We start from the raw sequence: 25,746 nt of genomic DNA, 5'->3' as shown, positions 1-25,746 counted from the left end.
TTGATGAATTGCTTGATCATCTGCCAGTGATGTATTCTACAGCACAAGTTTTCTTTTTTAATTTTTTCTTCTTTTGTTCTTTTATATGTGTAGGTGGTGTGTGTGTGTGTGTGTGTGTGTGTGTGTGTGTGTGTGTGTGTGTGTATGTACAGTGCCCACAGAGGGCAGAAGAAGGTGTCAGATTCCCTGGGACTGACATTATAGACAGTTTTGGGCCACCATATGGGTTCTAGGAATCAAATGCCACCCCCACCCCTGGCTCCTTGAAGTGCAAGGTAGTGCTCTTAACAACTGGACTATCTATCTAGTTTTATCACCTCCAGTTATTTGTTGTTTTGTTCCTGTTTGTTTTTTATTGCATGCTTTTTTTTTTTTTTTTTTTTAAATCACTTCTAGAATAGTGCCTCAGAGGAAAAGCCACATATGTAAGGTTTTCTTTACTGGGATCATGTTTGAGCTGTGACAAACTAAATTCTTTTATTTTGTTTGTTTTTTTTGAGACAGGATTTCTCTGTGTAGCTTTGCGCCTTTCCTGGAACTCACTCTGTAGACCAGGCTGGCCTCGAACTCACACAGATCTGCCTGCCTCTGCCTCCTGAGTGCTAGGATTAAAGGCGTGCACTGCCCTGCTGACGAACTAAATTCTTAAAGAGATTGTGACTGGGCAAGGGGATATTGCAGCTCAGAAGTAGAGTAGAGTGCTTGCCCAGCAATGCATGAGACCTTGGCTTCAATCTCCAGTACCATCCTCAAAATTGTGATCTCATAAAATTTAATGACTCCTGGAGCTCTTTTTAGTCACAATTTTGTGTGATTACATGCATGTGGTGGATAGATGTGTACACCTGTGCATAAGGGTGCCTGTGCCCATGTGTAAGCACGTAGAGGCTAAAGGTCAACATAGAATGTCTTTTCTTTATTGTTCTCCACCTTATTTTTTCAAGGCAGTCTCTCATTGAATCTTGAGCTCACGCATTAGCTAGGTTAGTGAGCCAGGGAGTCTCTGGGAGTGTCCTGTGTCCACCATCCTAGTGCTGACAGTACAGGTGCCCACCACCACTCTCATCTTCTTGTGTGTGTTCTTGGGACCCGAACTCTGGTCCTCTTGTAAAGCCAGCATTTTACCCACTAAGGCACACACATACCATCTGTCTTAAAATCATTCCTTTCAATCTGTTACATTACTAATGCATATTCCACCTTGATAATTGGTTTGTGTTTTATATATCATATATTGTATGTCTAATATAACTTAGGGATGGGATTGCTGAGAAATTGGTGAATGGTTGATATATTGTAAGTGGATTATAAAATTCAGTAGCCAACTTTATACTTACTTTTTTACTTCAGATTGGTCTTTTAAAAAAATTACATATCAAACAAACACCTGAAATTTAGAAGACAATTATATAGCAGATACCTCTGTATTACTGTGGCAGTTAAAGATGTTTGGCAGTGCCCAAGCTTTTTGTTTTTTAGCACCTCTTTTTTCCTTTTAATGTTAGTTTAGATTTTCACATGAAATTTGGGAACTAAATATCCCTTCTTGAAAAGGAAAAAAAAAATCTCAAGAGAACACCTAGAACTGATTTCATTCCTGACAATCCAGTGCTTTTAGCCATAGTTTGATTATGTACAGCATTCCTTATAAGGACTAGAAGTTGTATAGCAAACTAAAGGGGGGCCTGTGCTGAGGGTGTGGTACAGTACTGTATGTTTAGCATATATGAGGGCCCTGCATTATACCCAACTCCAGCTAAAAACCCCACCATCTGAGTGAGTGTAGACAGCCCTGCTACCATTGAATGCATTGTAGACAGCTCAGAAGTTTCCCCCTGGTACATGGTTCCATGTGTTTTCTGGGTGTTACACCTTTTTCAGTAGCTGGATTGTTTTTTATTTTTTGTTTTTTATATAAAAAAGTGTTTACCATTTTAAGATAACTTTCTGCTGGTCTCCAGAGTAAAGAAAATTGGTGTTCCTATTGTGTTGTAGTTCAAAATAATTTGTGTTTGGCTGAGCTTGGTGGCTCACACCTTTAGTCTCAGCACTTGGAGGCAGAGGCAGGCAGACTTTGTGAGTTCTAGGCCAGCCTGGTCTATATAAGTGAGTTCTAGGCCATCCTGAGCTACATAGAGACTGTCTTGGGCTGTGGGGAAGAAGCTATTTATTATAGCTCACTTCTGCGGGTCCCAGTGACAGTCCAGTCTGTTGCACTAATTACACTTTGTGATAATAACTCCCCCTCCCCCAGAGAGTACTAGAGTTCATTAAACTTAATTGTCATGGGGATGGGAATAGTAGGCCAAGTTCAAGTCCCAACTCGGAATTTGTATGTGTCTCTTTTGAAGGGGGGAAGGGACTCTGGAGTATGAATTATCTTCACTTGTTAATCCTGAACATGCTTCTGATCATGAGTGGCAACAATCATGGGAGCAGCTCCAGCCTGTCTCAGCAGATGTCACTGTTACTGTGTATGTGGAAGTATTTACCAAGGAAACAAGAACAGATGTCCAATACAGTTCATGTTTATCAGTTTTGTCAGATACGTTTAACATTTCTTGACTAATACTTTATACTTAAGGGATTTGGTATTTTTCATACATAAAGTGATGACAGAGTTTAAGATGATGTAACCCAGGTAACCAGATGAGGAATCATTTTAGTATTTAGTTTCATTGCCATTGTAATTTTCTGGCAACTAGTAATCAATTTTTTTTTCTACTAATAAACATTCTCCTGCTCTTTTAGAGAATAACTTGACTTTAGGTATTCAAGGGAAGCTTAGAAATGCTTTGCCTCTTGAAATGAATTTTTTTTTATCTCATTACCCAACTCTATGTTAAATATCATTAAGTAAAGTTAAATGTACCTGGTGTTCCCCCATGTTTTCTTACTGGACAAAAAAAGTCTTACTAGTTGTAATAAAATCTTTTAAGAGCGCCTTTTCATAATTAGGAACTTGCATAATACAAAAGGAATTTTTAAATGAGTGATTTTTGTTCTCAGTATTGAAATTAATATAAATTTAAAAAGACAATTTTAATTTGCCTAATTATTCCTGGCATGAATTGAATTTCCTTGAAAACTGTCTTGCAGGTTAATGAATCCAAAACCATTTTAAAGCTTTGCGATTTTGGATCGGCTTCGCACGTTGCAGATAACGACATAACACCTTACCTTGTCAGTAGATTTTACCGTGCTCCGGAGATCAGTAAGTTTCTCAGCGTGTTCTTGGACCTGGGCCATCCTCTGTGGTGGAAGCAGCGTGTGTCATGTCTAAGCACTGTTTTCCATCGCACTTCAGCAGCTGCACGAGTTCATTCATGAGGAAGGGAACCATAGCAAGTTCATCCTCCTCAGGTGGAATGAAGGTAGTTGTGACAGGAGTCTTGATCATGTCGAGCAAGAGTAGCAAAACAGTTGTGGAAAACCTCGACTTTAGAAGACTGCTCTTGATTGATCAAGGTCTGATTATCACGTTTATGGATTGTGTGGGACCTTTGGTTTTCTCTTCCTCTTGCCTGGGTTGAGGTTGACTAGCACCTCCAGCAAAGGTGAAAGGTCAAAGAGAAGGAAGGCATCCAGTTCCTCTCCTGCCCCTGTTTTTAAACCTGTTGGCATTTTTTGTTTTGCTCTTTTTGTTTCTTGTTTTGTTTTTTTAAAGTATCTCTCTTAAGAATTAGTGGGAAAGAACATGAAACTAAACTGAGACATTATGGATGTGGTTAGTCCAAGCTAAGGTGTAGTGCCCCATTACTGAAAATAAAAGTTAAGGAGTCATTCATTCTTATCCTCATGTGCTAAAACCTCCATTTTGTTTTCAGTTATAGGTAAAAGCTATGACTATGGTATCGATATGTGGTCTGTAGGTTGCACCTTATATGAACTCTATACTGGAAAAATCTTATTTCCTGGCAAAACTAATAACCATATGTTGAAGCTCGCAATGGACCTCAAAGGAAAGATGCCAAATAAAGTAAGTGAAGTTCCTTCCTATAGACTTAGAGACTCCTAACACTTTGTCACCTAGACTGTAGCTTGTAAAGCAAAGCTCTCAGAGATTTACGTGGGTGGGTGGCTTTTGTGACGCCTTAGCTCCTTTCTTGTTTTGGGCTTCCAGTTAACGGTTCTAATCAGCCGAGAGCTATCAAAGGGAACTCCCTTTTTACTAACAGGAGGAGGACACCCTTACTGATGAGAAAGAATTGCAACCATGAGACAGTGAATGAAAGAGACAGAGTGGAAAGAGCGGCACATGAGTTAGTTAGCATGGAAGAGAATGTGCTGGGCAGAAGAGAAGGTAGCTAAGCATGGCAGACTTCCTAGCGCTCTTGGTTCTGGGTGCAAGGGCTCAGCAAGAGAGTCTTAAATAATATGTTGGTGTGATTTATTACATAGAGTTGGTAGTGTGCCAGGCTGCTTTGTAGTAGTTTTAAAGTCTTTCTCCCCCTATTTTGTAGATGATTCGGAAAGGTGTATTCAAAGACCAACATTTTGACCAAAATCTGAACTTCATGTACATAGAGGTTGATAAAGTAACAGAGAGGGTAAGTCTGGCTTAAGTGTGCTATAGTAGTAATTGCTATTTTGTCTTTTCAATGTGGGGATCGAGATGGGGTTTCACATTGATTAGGTAAGTGCTCTACCACTGCACTAAATCCCTGATGCTGTGTGCTTTATTATCCATGAATTGAGTTCTGTGTGGTGCGTCGAGTTGTGATTATCTTTAAAATGACAACAAAATATGCCATTCCTTTTTGCTAATAATTCCTGAATAAAGCACATCAGGCTATGGAAACAGTGAAGGGACTTAAAACATTTCTCTAAGGTGATAATAGTTCATATTTAGGCCCTTGCCACCTCTCACTTAGATCCCTTGATCTGGCTTCCATGTGTCTTCTATGTTGCTGTTGGAGGGCACTCTCTATATTTTGAGTATTACAGAGTTACAAGCCGAGTTCTCCATGAACTCTGCCTCCTTCGGCATTTTTCTTCTCCCTGCGAGTCCACTCTTGGCCAGAAGCACACTGGCTTAGGCAGACCGTGGTGCCTTTGCTCACAGACTTCCATGAGCTGAATCATATCCTGAGTTACTTCCTCTCCTAAACACACTAGTATCCAGTATTGCTGAAATTGATTTTCCATATCAGCCTTTCTAAAAATCTATAGAGTGAAGTAATAGTTAGCTGATTTTTGATCTGTAATACTGAGCTCTTGCTTTGTCAGAGCACTAACATGTCCTGGTATTGACCTGGTTCAGACTGTCTCTTGCCATTGAAAGTAAGACCAGAAAGAGCACAGTTCAGGCAGCAGATACTCACTGCGTTTTCATGGCTAATTGGGGGTCTTTTCCATTAAAGTTTCTTGATTGCTCCTTGAAAAGCTGTGCAGGATAAAACTACAGAAAAACCATGATTGATTTTTGTTTATATATTAATATAATTAATATTTTGATAGACAAACAAAGTCTGATTTACATTTACATACATGTAACCTATTTAGAGCTATGCATTGTAAAAATTATTTTTAGGAGAAAGTTACTGTCATGAGCACCATTAATCCAACTAAGGACCTGTTGGCTGACTTGATTGGGTGCCAGCGACTTCCTGAAGATCAACGTAAAAAAGTACACCAGCTAAAGGACTTGTTGGACCAGATCCTAATGTTGGACCCGGCTAAGCGAATTAGCATCAACCAGGCCCTGCAGCATGCATTCATCCAGGAAAAAATTTAAATGAGATGAAGAAACTCCAAGGGTTTGAGTAATTAAATACAAAGACTGAAGAAATTTCACAGCAGTTTATTATTAATGTATATAAACTTATAAATATTTCTGCAGCAAATTTGAGGAAGCATGATATATTTGAATTAACACCAAGGGTGATATTTCTTTTAGAAATGTTAGTTAATCTGTTTTGTGTCTTATGTGAAATTTCACTGTAGAAATGTTTTAATTGCCAAGACTGCACAAAATTACAGTGCTAATGTATATGGTTGCAGTTCACATAAAAGACAAAAGCATCTGTTATGAGTAGCAATGCTGGGTGGTTGATTTGTTTTTAGCAGACTTGGCTTCATTTTGGTCTTCAGATACAATGGCCAGCATAAATGCTGTTTATATTCACGTTTTCCTAGGTGTGTGTGTGCAGGCCACAGCAGCATGCCCTTGGTGTAGTCAGTGCCGAAGGGAGTCTGTTCCTTCTTGAGCCTGCCTGCAGGGATGTCTCCTCTTTTAAAGCAGGTTGTGTACAACATTCAGTACACTGAAGGTAAGCTAAACCATCAACATCACCAGTGTTTTAAGATGTTATTTTATTGGAATAATTGAAAATGAGGGATAGCTTTGTGGCAGAATTTCCTGCATGTGTGATAACTGATCTTGTTTTATTTTTTGGCATCGCAACTGTGGCATAGTTACAGTTTCTGTTCTGTTCATCACATTTAAAATTGGAAGCGTATGCGCTTGATGGGTAGAGCGCCTTCAGTGTACTGTTTCTTATTAACTTTACTTTTTTTTTTTAATCAACTTGCTATAGACTTTATATACATTTTGTTAAATACAGTTCTTAGTGACATAGAAACTGCATAGTTTTCATTTACTGATTAAAATGTTGAGGCCTCCTTCTGAAAGTCCTCATATTTAAAAGATAGACAACATAATGAGATTTTTAACTATTTGTATGTCATTTTGAAAGTGTACTGCTTTATGGTAAAAGTGTTTTTCATTTGTTCATTGTTTGCATTATTTGTGATCATGTTGTCTTTCAATACAGGCATAAACCTTCCACTCTTGAACAAAGCAGCTGCTTTTTAAAAGCGGTAATTGCTTCTTTACCTTTTATTTCTTTTGTAAATGAAGCTTTTCTTTAAAATGTGACTTTAAAGTGTTGTCTATTGCATAAACAGTTGACACTCACTTACTGTAAAGTGAACATTGTTCTACTGCATGGGAAGTGGACCATGCAGATTTCTGTATGTTCTCAGTATGCATCACTAGATAATAAAGTCTTTTGTGAACAAGGCATTTGTAGCCATTTTTAAAAGATTTTGTCTTCAGTGCTGGTAAGTCAGGTAAACTGTAAATAGTTAAAAAAAAAAAAAAGTCTTTGTTTTTCTCCTGAAAGTGTTATCTCTAAAGATATAACTCAGTCTAGCCTGATTTTTAAATTTTTCTTAATAATTAGGGTCTTAATTACTTCATCCAGTTAAAAAGTCCTGCAAATTTTGTCAGCTTTCAGTGTAGTGAGGTTATTCCTGTAGGTTATGGGGTATAACTCAGGATTTAACTAATGTTTCTGCTATTTTCTCACTTTTCCTTTTGATGGTGCGGAAAGAGAAAAGGAAAACGGGGCACAGGCCATTCGACGCCTTCTCCAAGGGGTCTGATTTGCTGAGACACCAGCTTCACCTTCTTAACAAGGTTATTTCTGACAGCATGTGTAGATAAACATTTAGCAACAATTTAAAACAAAATCATGTAAATCAGCTTGGTTTTGCAACACAAAGGAATTTGTATTTTAATATGGTAGAAGAGAATTTTCAAAATCCTATGTAATCTTTTGTTTGGGAGTGAGTAAACTTACTGCTTGTCTCCCTGAGGATTATGGAGAACAATAAAATTTTGGGGTTTAAATAATATTTTTACATTGTAAATGGGATTTTTTTATTCACCCAGGCACCTAATTACAACAAGCATGCACATTTTGGTGCATTCAAGAATGGAATATCAGAGTAGCAGCATTCTCCTGGTGGGTTATGCTCCATTTAAAGACATGAAATGAACTACACAGCCAGGAAGGTGGTAGATGAGATAATAAGCCACCTATGAACCTACACCGTCTCTTCATGGTTAGCCTTACTAAAATACATACAAGGTGATTTTCATCTGCAGGTAGAGTGAGGCCTTTTAAATAAGGCGTCACAGTGCAGCATCCACCTTAATGATCTAAGTAGTGATTTTCCCACCATGACTTTATTTTGGTGCTGGTATGCTGCATATTCAAGTCTTTTGTAGTTGTTTTCACTCAGTAGTTAATGCTTTGCTTCTGGTGCTTTTCATGGCATCGTTGTATAGTTATTTTAAAAAGTTAATTTCCACTAGAAACAATTCATCTTATGCCTTCAAAGCTATTGCCTGCTCTTTAAAAAAACAAAGTTGCTTGTTACTTGTTCTTTGTGTTTTAGGTGCAGCTCAGTGGAAGATGACGACAGCCGGAAGACATGAGCCAAGGTTTCTGTCTCATAAACGATCTTTTCAGTTCTCATTTAGTGTGTGTTTACTTTTTAGTTTCAGCATTATAATCTGGGTTTGATTGCTGTGGTACTTAGAGTAGTAGTGCTGTCGTGCTCATCTGTAAAGTGCTTGTTTTATCACGTGTGCTGCAGCTACTCCCTTCCTCTAAATAAAAATCAGGGTTAGTCATATAAAAGCCCACATTGCGTGTTTGTCAGGATTAGGTCCCAAAGATCACTAAGAAAACAAAAGCTGCCAAGTTAGTGTACATTTGAAAGTCATCTTCAAGTTGGGTGTGGTGGCCACACCTGTAATGTCAGCACTGGGGAAAGTGGAGCGAGAAAGATTTGGAATTCAAGGCCTACCTGGCCTTTATGAGCGCCCCCTTCCCTTTTAATTCTTTAGCTTAAGCTGGTACTGAAATTGTATGAATAGTCTAAGATTTTAATATGCTGTTTGACTCCTTTAATAGCTGTTCTTTCTCTTAGTCCTTTGTGACCAGCTTTTTAATACCAGAGACTTAAAATAGTAATAGCAGACTTGGGGGAGGTGATGAAGGGGGTGCTGTTCCCGAAGGAACTCTGTAAACTGGATTAGGTACACACTTCATTCTACTTGAGCTGGTGGTGACTTTGCTGAGGTGGAAGTTTGCAGTTGTTTAGGACCTCTGTCAGGTTGAGGTCATTTGCTGAATGATCCTATTTAACAGATCTGTGTTCATGTTTCTGAATAGCTGAATAGTTTTCACATAAATGTCTTGAACTTTAGGCTTTCATGCTTTACGGAAAAAATGACAAGTGATTATCAGACTTGAGGTTCATAAAACTATTTTGTCTTTTAGAAAAATTTTAAAGCCAAGTTTTGTTTTGTTTTTTAGGAAGTAAAGAATACCAAGATACATGGATGTTCATGTAATCATTATACATGGGCAGTTAATCCAAAGATCTTCTAACATTAAAACCCTTATTCTGGGCAGTGTATGCACACACCTTGAAGAGTGTCCAGAAAACTCTTAAGTATAATGTGATCATCTAAGGTTAGAGGAGGGAAAGACAGTCAGGAAGCATCCATTATAGATGTTAGGTCTCTTGCCAGACTTTGTTCTCAGGGACCATCAGAAACTCCCTCAAGTTCAACGGTTCTGAACAGGAGCAGCATTATAAACAGCAACCTCCCCGTATTTGTATATACACTGAAGTCCTGATTAACATAACAGCATTCTGTTTCTTCATTCCCAGTGGCTACTTTTTCAGCTATTTTGTTTAAAATAATAATAATAATGTGGTTTATATGTTGCCATTGCAGTTACCACCTTTTTTTTCTAATGAAACTAAATACTCAGGACATTTTTGGAATAGAAAATACATATTTTATTGTATAGCAGATTTAGTGAAATGTAGTATTCTCATTTTGGCCCTAGGTTTGCATTTCTTCTAGTCTGCTCTACCTACCTAGATAAAAATAGACTCTGAAATGAAACAAAAGAATCACATGTATTAAAATTTAGGTTAGGCATTTAGGGGATGAGATTATATAGTGAGATGTGATTATGTAGTATATTTCCTTTCTTACGACACCATTAGCAGTTGGACTCTAATGTTTTTTAGTATTGTTCTGTGGCCATAATATATTCAACATGAATTTATTCTCCTACATGCAATGTTCTTATACAAATGTTCACTGCAAATTCATTTGTAATTTTTACATGTCAATGATGTATGCAAAGTTGACTATAAAATGTGTTTTGTTTTTGTTTTGTTGGTTACATTGAAATACCACTGTGGCATCCTTACTTTCTCTTCTTCTGTATATAGGGTAAGGGACTGTTCTGAAGAACCATTCCATTTAGTGATCAAGATACAGAAGCTGCTCTCAGAAAATGCTTGATGTGTATCCTAATTGTCCGTGATACCATTCGAGTTATAACTTGGGCTGTAGCAGCAAATGATCCCCAACAACTTAATAGGAAGTTTAATAAAGTGTGCCTGTTGCTACCATATTGTCTACTGGCATTTTCTTTATAGACACCATGCCTGTTTCACTAGTGGTAGATGTGTTTTCAAAAGAACCTCTGCTCCATTGTGACTAGGGACTTGTTCATTAAAGTTAAATGGGAATCTTTACCTAACAAACTCTCAGAAGAGGAGCCTAGGGAAATGGCTTAGTCAGTAAAGTGTTTGCCTTGCGAGCATGAGGACCCACATAAAAGCTGGGCGCTGTGGTTTTTGCCTGTAACCCAGTGTTGAGAGAACAGAAATGGGGTACTCTGGACTTGCTAGCCAGACTGTCTTACAGAATCAGACGCTGCCTCAGATATAGTGACATAGACAGCCAGCATCAGATTTTGGCCTTCACATGTATGCACACACATGAACCTTATGCACAAAGTTCTTAGGAGACTTAAATGTACCCTGTGAGTCATAATGATGGGAAGATACGGAGGGGAATGTCCAACTTAAAACCTGTAGGCTTAGAAAGTAGGCTGATTTTACTCACAAATGTGAAAATGTGATCAGAATATTAGGTACAGAATACCAGGGTGTTATATGCATGTTCCTTCTCTGGTTTTCTCTTAATGAGTTTCATTCCTTGGTTCATTGCAGTGTGAAAGCTAGACCTATTAGACCTTCTTACCCCTCAATTCTGCTCACTCATTTAAGGAAACATTTATAGCTTTTAAAAACAAGGTATATGCAACAAGTATGAGTCTGTAGCACATGCAAAACAGGATTGGAGTTGTGGAAGAGTGTGTTGATCTTAGCTGGGTTAACTAGTTAAGTGGCAGGTAGAGTTGAAGCTAGCCTGGTTGGATCTCATTAACCTAACCCTTGTGATGTTTACCATCTCCTTTGCAGGTAGGTCCCAAAAGTGAAGTAGAGAGATGAAGAACTGTCTAAATGTTAGAGCTGTAATTCCACAGGATTTGGGTTCGAATTCTCAAAATAAGCTGTTGCTGTCATGGTACCAAGTCCGTGATTACCATTTGTCGATTTCATAACAAATATCAGGATGAGATAATAGATAAAACAGGCATGTTGATTCCTAAAGATCTTATACAGATTATATTATGAACCTAAAAGTGAGGGAATGAAGGCCAGGTAACTAAAGGTAAAACAATGAATAAAAGCACTAGTAGTAAAGGTTCAGGACTGATAAGAGTCAAGATAGATGGGACTCAGGAAATGAGTGAAAATGTCTTTATTTTTTTCATTCTATGAAGGATTGTTACTAAGCATCTTTGAATAATAATTGTTACAGAAAATTCTTTGACATTAACCTAAAAACTAGGCATGCTTTCTGTGACCTGTGGCCTGCATTTAAAAAAAACTATTTGAACCTTATCCTTGACTAATGGTAAATAGTAAATACAAACAAGCAACAGCTAACTTCAGCATAAGTTTGAATCACCCATCCTAGTTCCAGGATTCCTTGGAATCATTTAGGAATTCATTTAGGAAAATAATACACAAAGAAATGAGCTGTATTTACATATAGCAATGTGTAGGAGGTGAGGTATGCCTTTTACTTCATTTGGTGTCTTTGGTAGTATCTGAAGTACTAATTATGTGTTACTTTTCAATGTTTAGAAAAGCTAATTGGGGCCAGGCGGTGGTGGTGCACCTTTAATCCCAGCACTTGGGAGGCAGAGGCAGGTGGATCTCTATGAGTTCAAGGCCAGCCTGGGCTACAAAGTGAGTTCCAGGAAAGGCACAAAGCTACACAGAGAAACCCTATCTCGAAAAACCAAAAAAAAAAAAAAAAAAAAGCACTAATTGGAATTTATCAAACATCTACTTAAAATCACAGCACAATACCCCTCCTCACAGACATCCTGACCTTGATGCAATATCATTACATCAAACGTTCACATTTCTCAAGTTGCTTGGATGATAATAGAACATATTCATGGATCCCACTCCCCAAGCTTCTCCTTCAGGAGGCTTGCAGCTGAAGCCAGGACTCTACTTCTTTTCCTTATTCTTAGGTTCAGTAAATATCATGTCTCTTGACAGTTCGTGAGTTAAGTTTTAGCTGTGCAGTTTCTATGCATCAGAGCTAATACAAGCATCCAGAGCCTGGTGGGGGAGAGTTTTTAGCAACCAAGTATTTTTGGTTGCTCTGTGGACTGTGATCGTCAATTTTCCTGCAGTATTTTAAAGCTATAAAGTCTATGTAGAAAAGGTTATTTCACACATAGGCCTATACTTGGGCTTTAAAGAAAAGTGATATATTTTCATGTCTAAGACAGAAGGGCCAGGGAAGTGGGAACTTTCCAGCAAGTCCAATGTATGGCCTTCAGGCTGCAGCCAAGGGTAGGTGTCAGTATCAAAATGCTGGACCACTATGTCTGTGAGGATCTGGCATGTTGACTAAGCAAAGTGACTTCTATCATTGCTGTTGCTGCTATTGTTGGAATGCCCATGTGGCGTCAGAGGACTTCCAGGTTCTCTCCTTCAAATGGGGGTTCCAGGAATCAAACTGAAGTAATCAGGCCGTCTCAGCCCCCAAATAACCGCTCTGTAGAGCCAAACAAATGCTGGAAGGCTGGAAAGAGAGGTTTGTGGAGATGAGGAAGGAAAGGGGAAAAGTGCTGAGGTTAGGAAGTGTAAGTCCCTCAAGGTGCAAGTGAGAGACCAGCCCCAGCCCCAGAGGACCTCCAACTGTCAGGCCTCACCCCCCCCCCCCCCCCCGAAATCTCTAATGTCCAGAACAGCTGGATCCAGCCCCTCCAGATGCAAGCAGCCAAGTGGAGCTTGAAATCCCACCAATCCCTTAGCTTGCCCCAAGATCAGGCCACAAAATCCCACCAATCCCAGGCTACCCTGAAAAGCTCCACCCCAAGAAACCCTATATAAAGCCTGCCTCCTGCTTAGTTCTGGGCTGCTTCTCTCTGGAGCATAGGCAGCCATCCTGTGGTTTTTCCAAAAAAAAAATTGCGTGGGGTTTGGTGTGTGGTGTGACTTTGTGGTATTCCTTGGCTTCTGACTGCCAGGATACCTTTCCCTTCAGAGCTGTAACACATTGAGCTGTGACTCAGATGGTGCTCCTGGTGCCTGTGCTCCTCCTGGTGGTCTGAGCCGCACTGAGACAGCACTCACTATAGATTCCAATATTACTTGGACCTTTACACATACATCAAGCAATTGGGGAAATGGAAAGAGATTCCCCATCCATAAGGTCAGACTTTCTCTTTTCTCCACTCCAAGCCCTGTTTGTTTTTGTTTGGTTCCCCACCCCCCATTTTAAATGTTATGTCTTATAACTTACCATTGATGGATCTGCAAGTTGGTTGCAAAGAGAAAGCCATGAGCCTGACTGATCAGGAGGAGGAGAAAGCAAAGGAGTAGGCCAGCTGCAGCTTGAACACACCCAGTACATGCATACTCCTTACTCCTCGCTGGCTGGTACGTCTCAGCTCCCTCCTGCGGCATCTGCCCTCTATAGTCAGGGGTCAGAAACTTCCCATCTCTAAACCTTCTTTGTTCTCAGCTTACTAGATTCAGTTTTACAGGGATTCAGGTGTCTTTTAGGTATGAGTGGCATTAGACTGTTTTATGCTGTCCCATTTCAGTTAAAAGCTGGCTCTGGAATTGGGGTATGGCTTCTCTCCTCTAGACCCAAGCATGCTTGTTAAAAGGTTTCCTCCAAAATCTCTGTCCCAGGTCAAGCAAGCCACCTGACTATGTGACAGAGAAAGAGCAAAACAAAACAAAGGGATAGACTGCTCCCAGTGGGGACTGATGCTACTCTTGGTTTTGGTTTAATTCTTAATTTTTGCTAACGTATAAATCTTATCTCAAGATTTGTAAGACTCTTGTGTAAACTTTCTGTACCTCAAGATTTGCAAGCATACTGTGTATAATTAAAAATCTGTAAAGTCTTTAACAAGAATTAACTTAAAATTCATAACACCAGGGTTGATACTTAAAAATCTATACATAGGCCGGGCAGTGGTGGCACACGCCTTTAATCTCAGCACTCAGAAGGCAGAGCCAGGCAGACCTCTGTGAGTTCGAGGTCAGCCTGGTCTACAGAGCAAGATCCAGGACAGGCACCAAAACTACACAGAGAAACCCTGTCTCCAAAAAACAAAAAGTAAACAAACAAACAAAATCTATACATAGGTAATCTTAAAGGACACATATGACTGGCTGCCATCTTAGCTGCTGTACCCCCATCGGGATGGGGGTCCCACACCCCTCTCTTTGGTATTACAGTCTGCTTTAACTCCTCAGGAACATGCTTTGTGGGCACACTGGATTCCACAGATTGCAATAATACCTTAACGCTTAATCTACCACACAGCCTCTATGCCCAAACATTTACAATGTTTCAAGTTTACCACTGGGTGGTCTGGGACATGTGTGCTGGTGTTCCTTTTTCCAAAACTAGGGATGGTACCCAGTGAAGAACCCTTGCTGACTTCATCACAGGGTTATAGTGGCACAGAATGACAAACGAGTGGTTCAAGTCCTACCCTTTCTAGCAGATCCAAAAGATTTCTAACCAGACTTTTAATCAGTTGCTACTGTCGGATTACTGGTCCTTGCCTGTGGAGCCAGAGGCCTGCAACTCCCTGATATTACCCTGATGGTGACGACCAAGCTGCCCAAGGTCTTTAATGTCCCCATTCAGCAGGAAGTAATGATAATGTCACACCCTTTTCCAACTCCTGATTATTTATCAACAGTAAACAAAAACGGGGGTGGCGTGGGGGGTGGGGCCTGGCCACTCAAGTGGCCTACATTCCTCACCCCTGAGAACCTCCAACCACCAGGCTCTGCCCACAGAACGCTCTAAGCGCCATAATGGCTGGACCCAGTCCCTTGAGATGCAGGTGGCAAAGCTCCACCCTACAGAGTTAAAAGCCCAAGATCAGGCTACAAAATCCCAATCCCTGAGCTTGCCCCAAGATCAGGCAATAAAATCCCACCAATCCTAGGCCACCCTAGAAAGTTCTGCCCCCAAGAAACCCTGTATAAAGCCTGCCTCCTGCTCAGTTCTGGGATGCTTCTCTCGAGCAGAGGCAGCCACCCTCCTGTGTTTTTCCCAATCTCTTATGTGAGGTTTGTTGTGCAGTGTGACTTTGTGATATTCCTTGGCTCCCGATTGCCAGGATACCTTCCCCTTCAGATCTGTAAGTGTTACAGGAAGAACTAAGAAAAATCACTTCAGGGAACTGCAACTCTTACCTGACTATATATTAGAATAAGACAGTCATAACTGCAACGGAATAAGTTAACTGTACTATTTATTGATAATTGGATATTGATAATATTGGAATCATCTTGGAAAACAATCACAAAAAAACGGTCTTCTGAATAATTTGCTTTACTAAGTGAGACATTTCTTTGAAGTACAACATACAAAAGATTGTCAATATGTCAATGAGGAAGCCCTTGACTGTATAGATATAGCAGTGACGTCATGAGCTCTACCCCATATCATATTAAGGAGTTATGTTTTTATGGGTGAGGTGGTTTTTATTTCTAATACCTGTTTCTCAATGATGAACCATATTTTTGCTGGGTTTCATGGAATAGATTTACTCACATTGAGATGTATGGAAGCTATTTTTGGTCAGTGGGTGAGCACTTACCCCTGGCTATAAGTGAAGGCGATAAGCAGTTTTGCTTCTGAATGTAGAAAGGTCTATTCAGTAGTATGCTTTTTCGGTGAAGTTTCCTTTTGGTCTTTGGCACCTTAATTTCTTCCTTTGGATTTTCAGGAAAACACAGGGGTATGGGAGACACTGGCACCGGGGACCTTGGTGGGAGACATTTTGTTGAGACTACTTTAGCCAGTGGTTGAGCTGCTTGGGTAGTAGTAGGCTTGGGTGGGAGTTCCTGGCAAGGATTTAAAATGGAGCTTTTGGAATTCTTCAAGTCCTCGTGAGCAGCAACACACTGTTTTGCAGTGGATGAACATCTTAGCAACGGTCTAGAGTTCAACTTACATTTGCCAGCACTGCTCCAGTTCCATCTGGAAACATTTTGTTCTGACTTGCCAGAACCGGAACTGTTTTTTCTCTTGTCTCGACTTTTCTCTACACTAGAGGTCTGTAGAATCAATGTGTCAGGAAACTTCGGTGGCCTGCCTTTCAGTGCAATGGCTTTAGAGGAAGCAGGTCGTTCTGCCATTGAAAACATGGAGCTGTAGAAAGTGCTTTGCAGCCTCGGCTTCTCTTTTTGGATGGTCATATGTTGTAATCTTTCCAGTTCCAATAAACGAATTATTAACCGCTCAATGGAGCTTTCTGGAGGGTCTACGACTGCCTTCCAATTTTCACACTTTGAGAGGGCAAATTTGTGTAAGTCCAGAGTGTTGAAAGGAGCAGGGAGAAAGTCAGCATATGCAGACATTCCGTTTGCTTCCTCTGGGAAAGATCTCTCCATGTGTTCTATTGTTTCTGGCTTTAAGTTCAGGTCCATCTTTTTAAAATAGCTGAGCAAAGAGTCATTCATTTTCTCATTTTCTGATAAGTCACTTTCATCTGTGACATTTTCTTCCACACTGCTGTTTCTGTATTTGAAATTCCAATTTGAAACGGATAAAGAGTCACCATTGTTGTTTTCCATAGTTGAGCATGAGTTAAGACGAAACTCATTTCTATCCTTAAGAAAGTCTCCATCGGCATAGGGCCAGCAGAGCCCTGCTGGCACTGACTGGCCAGGATAAGGACTGACTTGCTTGCTGGCTGTCAAACCCGGAATACTTGTTAATGAGTGGTTTAGGGTGAAGAGCCTGGGACTGTTGGATGCACTGAAGCCAGTTTCCACTGAAGAGTTTTTAAATTCCCTTAAAAAGAAACTTCATTAACTAGAGGCTTGTTGACTAGAATTAAAATGCTATTAAATGATGAGGTTGGAGAGATGACTGGGCAATTAAGAGCACTTGCCCTTGTAGAGGACCTGGGTTCTCAATTCCCAGCTCCCACACAGTGGTTCACAATCATTGATAATTCTAGTTCCAGAGGATCCAATGCCCTCTTCATGGACACTAGGCATTCATATGGCACACATGCATACATGCAGGCAAAATACTCATAGATGTTAAAAAAAATCTCTAAAAATAATATTAGTAACCTTTATCAAAGACAGGTTAATGTTTAGTTTAGCATTCATGTATGTAGCTACCTCTAAAATGTTAGTTTCCAAGTATACTTGAATTAGATGCAACTACATAAATGTCTTAAGGTATACATTAAAAAACTGGTGGGCAACTCTTTGTGCAAGCACAATTAAGCCCACAATTAAATGGGGGTGGGTGGAGCCAAACCACGGAACATTGAGTTTTCAGTTAGGTTTGGTTTTGTTTGTATGTTTGCTTATTTTAAAGACAGCTGGAGAGCAAGGAGCAGCAACCCCCACCTGCAGACCTAGCTACGTGGGAAATTAAGGCATTCAGACAGCTTGAGCCTAAGTGAGTCTAGCCTGGACAGCAGTGACAGACTGACAGACAGACAGACAGACAGACACACACACACACACACACACACACATACACACACACACACACACACACACACATACACACACACACACACACACACACACACACACACGGGGCGGGAGGGATAATTTAGAAATACTAACATTGAAAGATTTCATGCACCTTCTTGACAGTCTCAAAGGCTTCTTAGTTCTTTTAGGTTCAACATGTAATAAAAATATCAATCTAAATCTTTGAAAAATACTTTCATTTGTAGAAAAAGTGATTAAAATGGTCACTTAGCTGGGAATACTGGGAATGCTACCTTGCCTTTGAAACACCACAGGAAAGTCATTTGAAATCTATGATTATTAACAGAGAGGAAGGAGCCCCAGTAGTACAGCAGGAGAGAGGAACATCAGAGGGGAAGCCTTTGGCACTAGGGAGAGAGCAGCATGGGGAGGGCATCTTCTCGGAGCGCATCTCAGCCAGGGCTGCTCTGAGAAGCAGGACTTTCTTAAGGCTGAACTGTAAACACTTCTCCAAACTGAAGGTAAGTTATTGTTATGCCACCACTTTCTTTACTTATTGATAACAGACTGAGGAGAAAAACTAGTAAACTACTTCATTGATACCAAACTCTTAAGAATGTAATAAACACATTCTTCTGGTTACTCCTCACCACATTCTTTAATTTCAGCATTCACTGATAGAGAGTAGCTAACTCACACACCTGTGAGTGGTGGAACTTCATGCTGTGTCTTAACCATTGCACCATGCTGCCACACTTGGTGCTTGCTCTGATAAAATGCAGTGCCCTTCATTTGACCTCTAGCCTGAAATCCTTGTTCCCAGCAGTTCTTTCTGGTAAAAGTAGGCTTTCCTATCTCCTTCAGCTCCACCATTCCATTAGGACTAGTCCCTCCAATTCCCTGTGTCTTGGTTGTCCCATCAAGCTTGAACATAAGGCAAGCTCTACACTGGGGTTCATGCAGGAAGTATTCTGACCAGGGGATGATGCTCACACCCTGGTGAGCCACTCTATTGTTACACTTGTAGTAAAGAGGGGTAGAACTCAAGATAGCCATTAACTAGGAATACTCCATGTGTAAAGTGACACAAAGCAGTGCCCAGTAAAAGGTCTCAATCACATGTTACTAATCTGAATCGTTTCGAAGCAGTCTGGCTGCTAACACACAATAAAATGAGCCTGAAAACAAGAATTCAAACCCAGCGAAGGTCTTCTGAGAGGATATGCTGTCATGACTGTGAGCTCGAATTCAGCTGTGTCCACACCCTGATCTACCACCGTTAATGGGAGAGTTTGACAAGTTTCTTAACTTTCACCCTCCCCCCCCCCATGTCCTGTCAAAGAGGAACGCTGGCAGCAAGCTACCCTGTCAGACTTCTAGGTGGGTTGGATGAGTTTATATGTATGGAATTAAGTAGTTCCTAGAATAGAGAATTGTACTTTCGTGCCACATCTCCTTTCCCTCCAGTAAGAAGCCCAGCTCCATCCATCCAGTTTCACTGTAAGGGTTCATTCAGTACACATACACTGGCAGTTTTTACTGTCTGTAGCCACTTGCTATTTTAGAGTGAATTTCTATAATTTCCTATTATTTGCACAGGATATCTTTCTCCCTGGAAGTATTTGATCTTTGTATCTCAAGTAATTAATGGGTATATTTAAATTTATTTCAGTGAAATATTAATAATCTATTTCCTGCTAGGTTTGGTGGAACACACCTTTAATACCAATACTTGGGCTTAATCCTCTGAGAGTTCCAGGGCAGCCAGGCCTACACAGTTAGACCCTATCTCAAAAAAAAAAAAAAAAAAAAAAAAAAGGAGATATTTTTCTTACCTGCTGTCCAAGGTACTTCCTTTATTGACAGGAGAATTCCATAGCTGAAATACCCCTTGGTTACTGTTCTGCTAATACAAAATGTACACACAGTGTTTAAAAGCTTTGAGAATTTCAGCAGCAGTAACTGAAGAGTGTGAGGAAGAAATCGCACCTGCACTCTACTGTGAGCATGCTCTGAGATGGTCAGCTGCAACACCAGCTGTTCTGCCGGAGTTTCCAGATGGTTCTACAAGGCAGCAGGAGACTTGAATACAACACAGACCTGTTTACTATTCACGTTCTAAGTAAAGTCCAATGTACTCCCAACTTTCTGTTGTTTTTGGCACTGTTAATTAATGAGACTTAGATACCACTAATACTACCTTTACAGTTAAATGTTTCACACGTTGATATAAAGGGTACATGGAAAGATTATTTTCACCACAAAAGAGGATATTGACCATTTCAAATGCTTCAAGGCATTTTAAGAGCACACATTACTTTCCTTTTGATAACGACTAGAAAACTGTATTTATTGCTGCCAAGTTCAATTTACAACATTGTTATACTGAAAAAAGCGAATGTAAACAATCTTAGTTTTCTTTCTTTTGTGACACTGGGGATTGGGAAGGGCCCTGCACATACATGCTAAGCAAGCACTCTCCCACTTAGCTGTAGCTTCAGCTTCATTTTCATTTCACTAAGTTGCCCAAGCAAATCCTGAACCAACTGTGCCATAGACATCTGTTTGCACCTTCACCTCCCAAGTCCCTGCGATTACAGGCCTGTATTACCAGACCATCCAAAACAGTAATTTAATGACCAACGTATAACTCTGTAAAATGGCAAAGGTCTTGACTTGTTTAAAGAACTCTCTGGAAATAAAATTTCAATTTAGCCTTAAGAAAGAGAAAAATTTGAAAGAGCATGCAAATAATTTTTAAGTAGAATGTTTTATGAGTTACTTTAAGCCAAACATCCTTACCTTGTTAGTTTTGCCTGAAAGAATATATATGAAAAATGTCAATTAATAGTTCTATAAAATAGGCTAAAATCTTAAATCCTTTAATCTGTGCAATTCTCGTGGTATAATATACACATGCAGGGCTTCTCACTACCTGCCGGACCATCCTTTCCAGGCGGAAGGTTTTCATTGTCAGCAAGGGGTTCTTCTGAATCCAAGTTCCATGGAGAGAGATTCTAAAACAATATTCATTTTAAAGGATAAAGTTTGTATTGGTGTTTAAAAGCCCGTGTATACCACTTTACATCTTCTCTGGGTAAAGGCTGACAGAGGGCTCCCTCTGCCTCCTCTGCAGAGGTAGGTGGTCAACAAGCACATCTCTGAGGAGTGTGCGGCCTCCTCTTACCGAACCATTACCAGCTTGTTTGGTGGGAGATGGAAAGGCATCTACAATATATGGTTTTGTTAAAAAGAGTGGTACATGGGTTTTCAATACTGATTTTTAAAATACAATGAAACATCCTCGTCAGTGTGTCTCTGGTATGTGATGGCTCATCAATCAAGCATTGTGTACTGAGCGCCAGACCTGACAGACCACAGCTTCTTCCATCAACTACAGAAAAGCTCCAATCCTGTGTTATACTCAATACTAACCAGCTCACTGCTTATTCTGGATTTTTAGGTATTAGGAAACACATAGAAAATATTACAAAGAAAGCCAAAAATAAGTGGAAAGTACCAATATCTACTATTGGGCAGATATTCTGGGAGAAAACTGGGGTGAGTGTAGAAGGTGATTCCAAAACTTCCTTCTGGAAAAGAGTGGCGAGGTGCTTTAGCTGAGAAAAACTTCTGTTGGTGAATCTCTAAGCAAATGACATGTTAGGCGTTACTAGGTAGCACCTTTGTGCTGTGGAAGAAGAAACTTGCTTCACTGCAGTGTGAAGATTTAATTTACCCCCAGAGAGGTTTCTCCTGATACGGTGGGTACTTGGGTGTATAAAGGAGGCTGCAGATTATCCATCTTTAGGGATTTTGAAAACAAAATTAATACTTTTCTACTGTCTTGAGTAATCTAAATAAGGCCAATCTCCATGAGAATCACCAGAACAGGGAACGCAACTGAGGGTTTCAGAGCACTTGAGTAACATGCTTAAGGTTTGTATTTGGTCTTAAGCACTGGGAAAAAAACAAAAACAAACAAACAAAAAACACTACAAATTCTAATTCAGGAAGATGAGGGTAAGGGACCTGTAAGGTGACTCAGGGTTAAGAGCACTGACTGCCTTTCCTGAGGATCTGGGTTTAACTCCTAACTCACAATTGTCTGTCACCCTAGTCCTGGGGATCTGACACCCTCTTCTGACCTCCATAGGCACTGGATGCATATGAACAGACATACATGCAGGCAAAACACATATATCCATAAAAATAAAGAATATCATTTCCCTTTAAAAAAGATGAAGGTGAGAACCAGCTATTGGCATTTTGAAAAGAGCACAGTGGATGCTCAAGCTTCTTGGGGCTACATATTCCTGGGACAGTGGCGTCTGGAATATCACATGTGAGAAAACCATATCCTTATGTTGAAATGGGAAAGAGATATTGAGACAACTGAGCTGTTTATATATGGAACCAACATGCCAAATGGTAAAGAAGACTAGAATGCCAATTTCTCTAGGGTTAGGGCTTGGCTCTGTTTTTGGTATCCCAAACACCTTTACTGATGTGTAACAAAAACAGGGAGAGCATTGCCTAACTGATAACAAGTCCCATCCTTAATGAGATTATTTCCATTTGTTTCAACTGGGTTTTTGGTTGGTTGGTTGTTTTGTTTTTCACTTGATGATCAAAATTTGATAAGGGGAAAGCTCAGCAGAAACTGCTCACAGAGCAAAAGCAGAGTTATCACCACAGCAGGACTCTGGAGCCCTGGCCCTGCCATCCAAAGTCTCGAATTCAAGGTCACTGCCGTACCTCCTGAGAGACGCTTGACACAAGAAGGTTGGTGCCACAATTGTCGTTGTTTTTTCTTCCCATTTTGTTGGAACTGTTCTTCTGTCCCCTTGAAGTCCTGCACGTTGTAGAACAGGCAGACTTAGGGGAAGGTTTTTCATTGATATATAAAGAAGCCTGTTTTGTTAAGAAAAATGCTTAGAAGGGCTGGAAGTGTAGCTCAGTGTCAAAGACCTTGGGTTCTAATCCCAGCAGCACCACCACGCTACCACCCACAAAAAGCTTAGAAAGCAGAGAGGGGGCCGTGTAACATTAGAAACAGTGGCAAACCGGACCAGACAGACAAAGTAAATGGCAACATCTAGGTGACCGGATATTAGGAAATGAGATCCAAAGGCTAGATATCAGATAAGAAAATGTAAGACAATTTGGGAAAAAACAAATACAGTGAGTTATCTCAAATTTAAAAACAGATTCCAAGCCTGCTTTTAGTCATTCAAAACAAAATGTGCCACGCCTGAAAGCAAACTAACCTTTCCACATAGGCAGGGCAAGAATCCCATGCATATTTCACTAAAAGGTTCAGAGGGCCAGGCGTTTTCCAATACCAAACTATTTGGTGTCTAAAATGCCCCAGTAGTATTTAAGGCAAACATATTAGATAGAGAGCTGTATGTTAATGCAGTCGCTATAGACTAAGGTCTGGATAATCAGAAAAGCTACAGACCACTGGAGTAGCCAGTAGATCTGCTAACGGTTTAACAAAGTGTTGTCTCCGGCAAATATGTATAGGTTCAGGCAGCTTATGAACCAACAAACTACCTGATCCACTGCACTATACATGCGGGACTCTGGGGCTGAAAAACGCAGAAAGCAGCAGGCTCCTAAGAAGTAGGGGCGCCATTGGGATCACTCAGATGTGTGCCCCCCAGTAAGGCACCACACCCGGAGGAAGGGCTGGAGGAGACCTTCTGTGACCTCCGGTTCAGAGTGTGCAGCCTTAGCTTCCCTCCACCGGGTTCGTGGCCCAGGACGTCAGGGAGTCCTTCAGGGTGGCTTGGGCTCTTACTTGTTCACCTCGAAGACCCACGTGTCCTGGCCGGCGTTGTCTTCCTTGCCTCCAGCCCCGGGTGCAGGCGCCTCCTTGTGCTTCGAGAAGAGCTCGGCAGGGGCCGGCTGCGCCTCGGCCTTCCTGCGGCGGGAGGACAGGGAGAGCGGCGGCTGCGAGCCGCGGGCGCCCCCGGCGGGGTCGCGGGAGAGCGGCGGCTGCGAGCCGCGGGCGCCCCCGGCGGGGTCGCACCCGGGCCAGGCCAGGCCGGCCGCGGGAGGACGCGTCGCCCGGCAACTACCTCGGAGCTCCACGTTCCACCCAGGCCCGAGCCTCTTGGGGTCGCAGGGACGCCGCCAGGTTGCGGTGGCGCTGCCCCAAGCCCCACCAGCCTTGCCAATGGTCCAGCCAACCTGACATCCTCGGTGCCCCACCCCTGTGGGGCCCCTGTTTCTTCCCCAAGATCCTCCCGGGTTTTGCTAGTCCTTCTTAGCCCTCTGGGAAACTTCTGGGGTCTTTTAGATCACTCCTGGTCCTTCTCAGGCCTCCTTAAAATTTCTGGGACTTTTTAGGCCCTTTATAAAGGGGCCTTCCTCCATTGCTTTCCTTCCCAAGGTTGTGGGCTTCCTAGTGACCTGTGAGCCTTCTTGGCCCTGGTGAGGCTCCACAGGCCTTCTCGGGGTGGGGTTGAGGACTCTTGCAGTGGCCAGTAGGCCTGTGGTACCCAGGTCCTGACCCACAGACCTCCATTCCAACATCTATTCAAATAATATCCCAAGCCCACCTCTTTTTTTTTTTTTTTTTTTTTTCCTGTCTAGGATACGTTTATATTGTAAGAGACCAGTTTTGTAACCCCAAATGAGCATCTCTTGCCACCTCCACAAATTAAGTGGAAAAGAAAAATAATCTATCTCTCTATATATAATATACACTATAATTGAACTTATATACATATAAGTGCCTTTTCCCAGAACAGTTGGGTATAAGGAAAATTTTTAAGAGCCACTCTATATATAAGTAAATGACTACTAAAAATGTCAGTATAAGCCGGGCGGTGGTGGCACATGCCTTTAATCCAGCACTCGGGAGACAGAGTCAGGCAGAGTTCTGTGGGTTTGAGGCCAGCCTGGTCTAGATCCAGGACAGGCACCAAAACTACACAGAGAAACTCTGTCTCAAAAAAACAAACAAAAAGTCAGTATAATAAACTAATGACATTTGAGGGGCTTTGTTTGATTTGGTTTTGAGACAGGGTTTCTCTCTGTAGCCCTGGCTAGTCTGGAACCCGCTGTATATACCAGGCTGGCCAAATTCAGAGATCTCTGTCTCTGGAGCTGCCAAGTGCTAGGATTAAGGAGATGTATCACCATGTCCAGCTTTGAGGAGAGATTTTTTTTTTTTAAATTGCTTGTTGATAATACGTTTGTCTGACTGAACACTAGGCTCTAGACTCATTTCCAAAAGGCTCAATAAGTATTGAAATACATTGGCTCTTTAATGTCTGAAGGAATGGGAGTCCTGTTCTTTTATCTTCTAGAAAAATACATATACATGTATATAACAAACACTGAACATGATTTCAAGAGTTTCAAAGATCTTTGATTGACTCTCCAACCTCACCCAATAGATGTCTGTCTTCTTTCTCTGCATTTAGTCTGTTTCCCCACCACCACCAAAGGTTTAAAGAAGCCCTTCCTATTTACCATACTCTATTTTATAGACCTATATGTTTACTCCTTGTACAACTCACAGCCTTGTTTATGAGCCCTATTTACTTGTTATCCTTAAAAATCATCTGTTTATCCACAGTACTGAGGGAAGGGCCTTGTCTGCTCCATCCATTATGCTACCCACCTTACTTAAAACTGGGTGGAACCCATAGTGGGGGCACACTCAGCCAATGAAAAGAAAGACTAAAGTCTCTGGAGGCCTCATTGCCCGCAGGCTTCTTGGAGGTCTAGGCTCTTCCCTCCACTGGGCTGTGTTCTATCTAGTAGCTCTGACATACAGCTCTGTCAGATGTTCTCCCAAGGCCTGAAGAAGGAAATCTTCATTCTTCAGTCCAGCTTGAAGAGATTGCTTTCACCTTTCCTCTCTAACTTCTTATACATGTCAATCACGTTAGATAATTCCACAGTTTTGCCGAACTCTCCCTTTTATCAGTGGTTCTGTTTTGTTTTTAACCTGCAGGATTAAACTGGAGTCAGATTGTTCCAGCTCACTTCTCATCCTTCCTGACTGCTGAGGAAGAATGAACAGCT

The 25,746-nt window shown here is 41.1% G+C and overlaps 2 protein-coding genes across 9 annotated transcripts in view; one reads left to right on the top strand and one right to left on the bottom strand.

The window, feature by feature from the left end:
- Prpf4b (pre-mRNA processing factor 4B) overlaps window positions 1–10,233 on the top strand; it is a 32,346-nt gene extending 22,113 nt beyond the window's left edge. The window contains exons 12-17 of one of the 5 annotated variants that reach the window (XM_059263186.1): window positions 3,100–3,214; window positions 3,828–3,979; window positions 4,464–4,550; window positions 5,534–7,423; window positions 8,188–8,233; window positions 10,051–10,233. In XM_059263186.1, coding sequence (XP_059119169.1) covers window positions 3,100–3,214; window positions 3,828–3,979; window positions 4,464–4,550; window positions 5,534–5,737 — 558 coding nt within the window. In that variant the 3' untranslated portion in view covers window positions 5,738–7,423; window positions 8,188–8,233; window positions 10,051–10,233. Of the gene's footprint in view, window positions 1–3,099; window positions 3,215–3,307; window positions 3,469–3,827; window positions 3,980–4,463; window positions 4,551–5,533; window positions 7,852–8,187; window positions 8,234–10,050 lie in introns of those variants that run through there. The other 4 variants (XM_059263187.1, XM_059263185.1, XM_059263188.1 and 1 more) reach the window with 4 other exon arrangements.
- A 5,238-nt stretch (window positions 10,234–15,471) lies between these two features.
- On the bottom strand, window positions 15,472–23,781 carry Fam217a (family with sequence similarity 217 member A). 4 transcript variants are annotated; one of them, XM_059263174.1, is made up of 8 exons: window positions 23,736–23,781; window positions 23,507–23,690; window positions 22,459–22,555; window positions 20,636–20,717; window positions 20,503–20,516; window positions 19,690–19,764; window positions 19,536–19,606; window positions 15,472–17,035 (listed from the first exon to the last, which is right to left on the bottom strand). In XM_059263174.1, exons 3-8 carry the CDS (start codon window positions 22,519–22,521, stop codon window positions 15,808–15,810), a joined length of 1,533 nt encoding a protein of 510 aa, XP_059119157.1. In that variant the 5' UTR covers window positions 22,522–22,555; window positions 23,507–23,690; window positions 23,736–23,781; the 3' UTR covers window positions 15,472–15,807. The 4 variants fall into 4 exon arrangements, with proteins under 4 accessions (XP_059119157.1, XP_059119154.1, XP_059119155.1 ...); XM_059263171.1 differs by lacking the exon at window positions 23,736–23,781 and having other exon boundaries at window positions 19,536–19,603; window positions 23,507–23,684; XM_059263172.1 differs by lacking the exons at window positions 20,503–20,516; window positions 20,636–20,717; window positions 23,736–23,781 and having other exon boundaries at window positions 23,507–23,684.
- Window positions 23,782–25,746: the final 1,965 nt, after the last annotated feature.

This window comes from Peromyscus eremicus, chromosome 5 (genome assembly GCF_949786415.1).
Source record: "Peromyscus eremicus chromosome 5, PerEre_H2_v1, whole genome shotgun sequence".
Classification (NCBI taxonomy): Eukaryota; Metazoa; Chordata; class Mammalia; order Rodentia; family Cricetidae; genus Peromyscus; species Peromyscus eremicus.
This window is presented reverse-complemented; position numbering and strand designations above follow the sequence as displayed.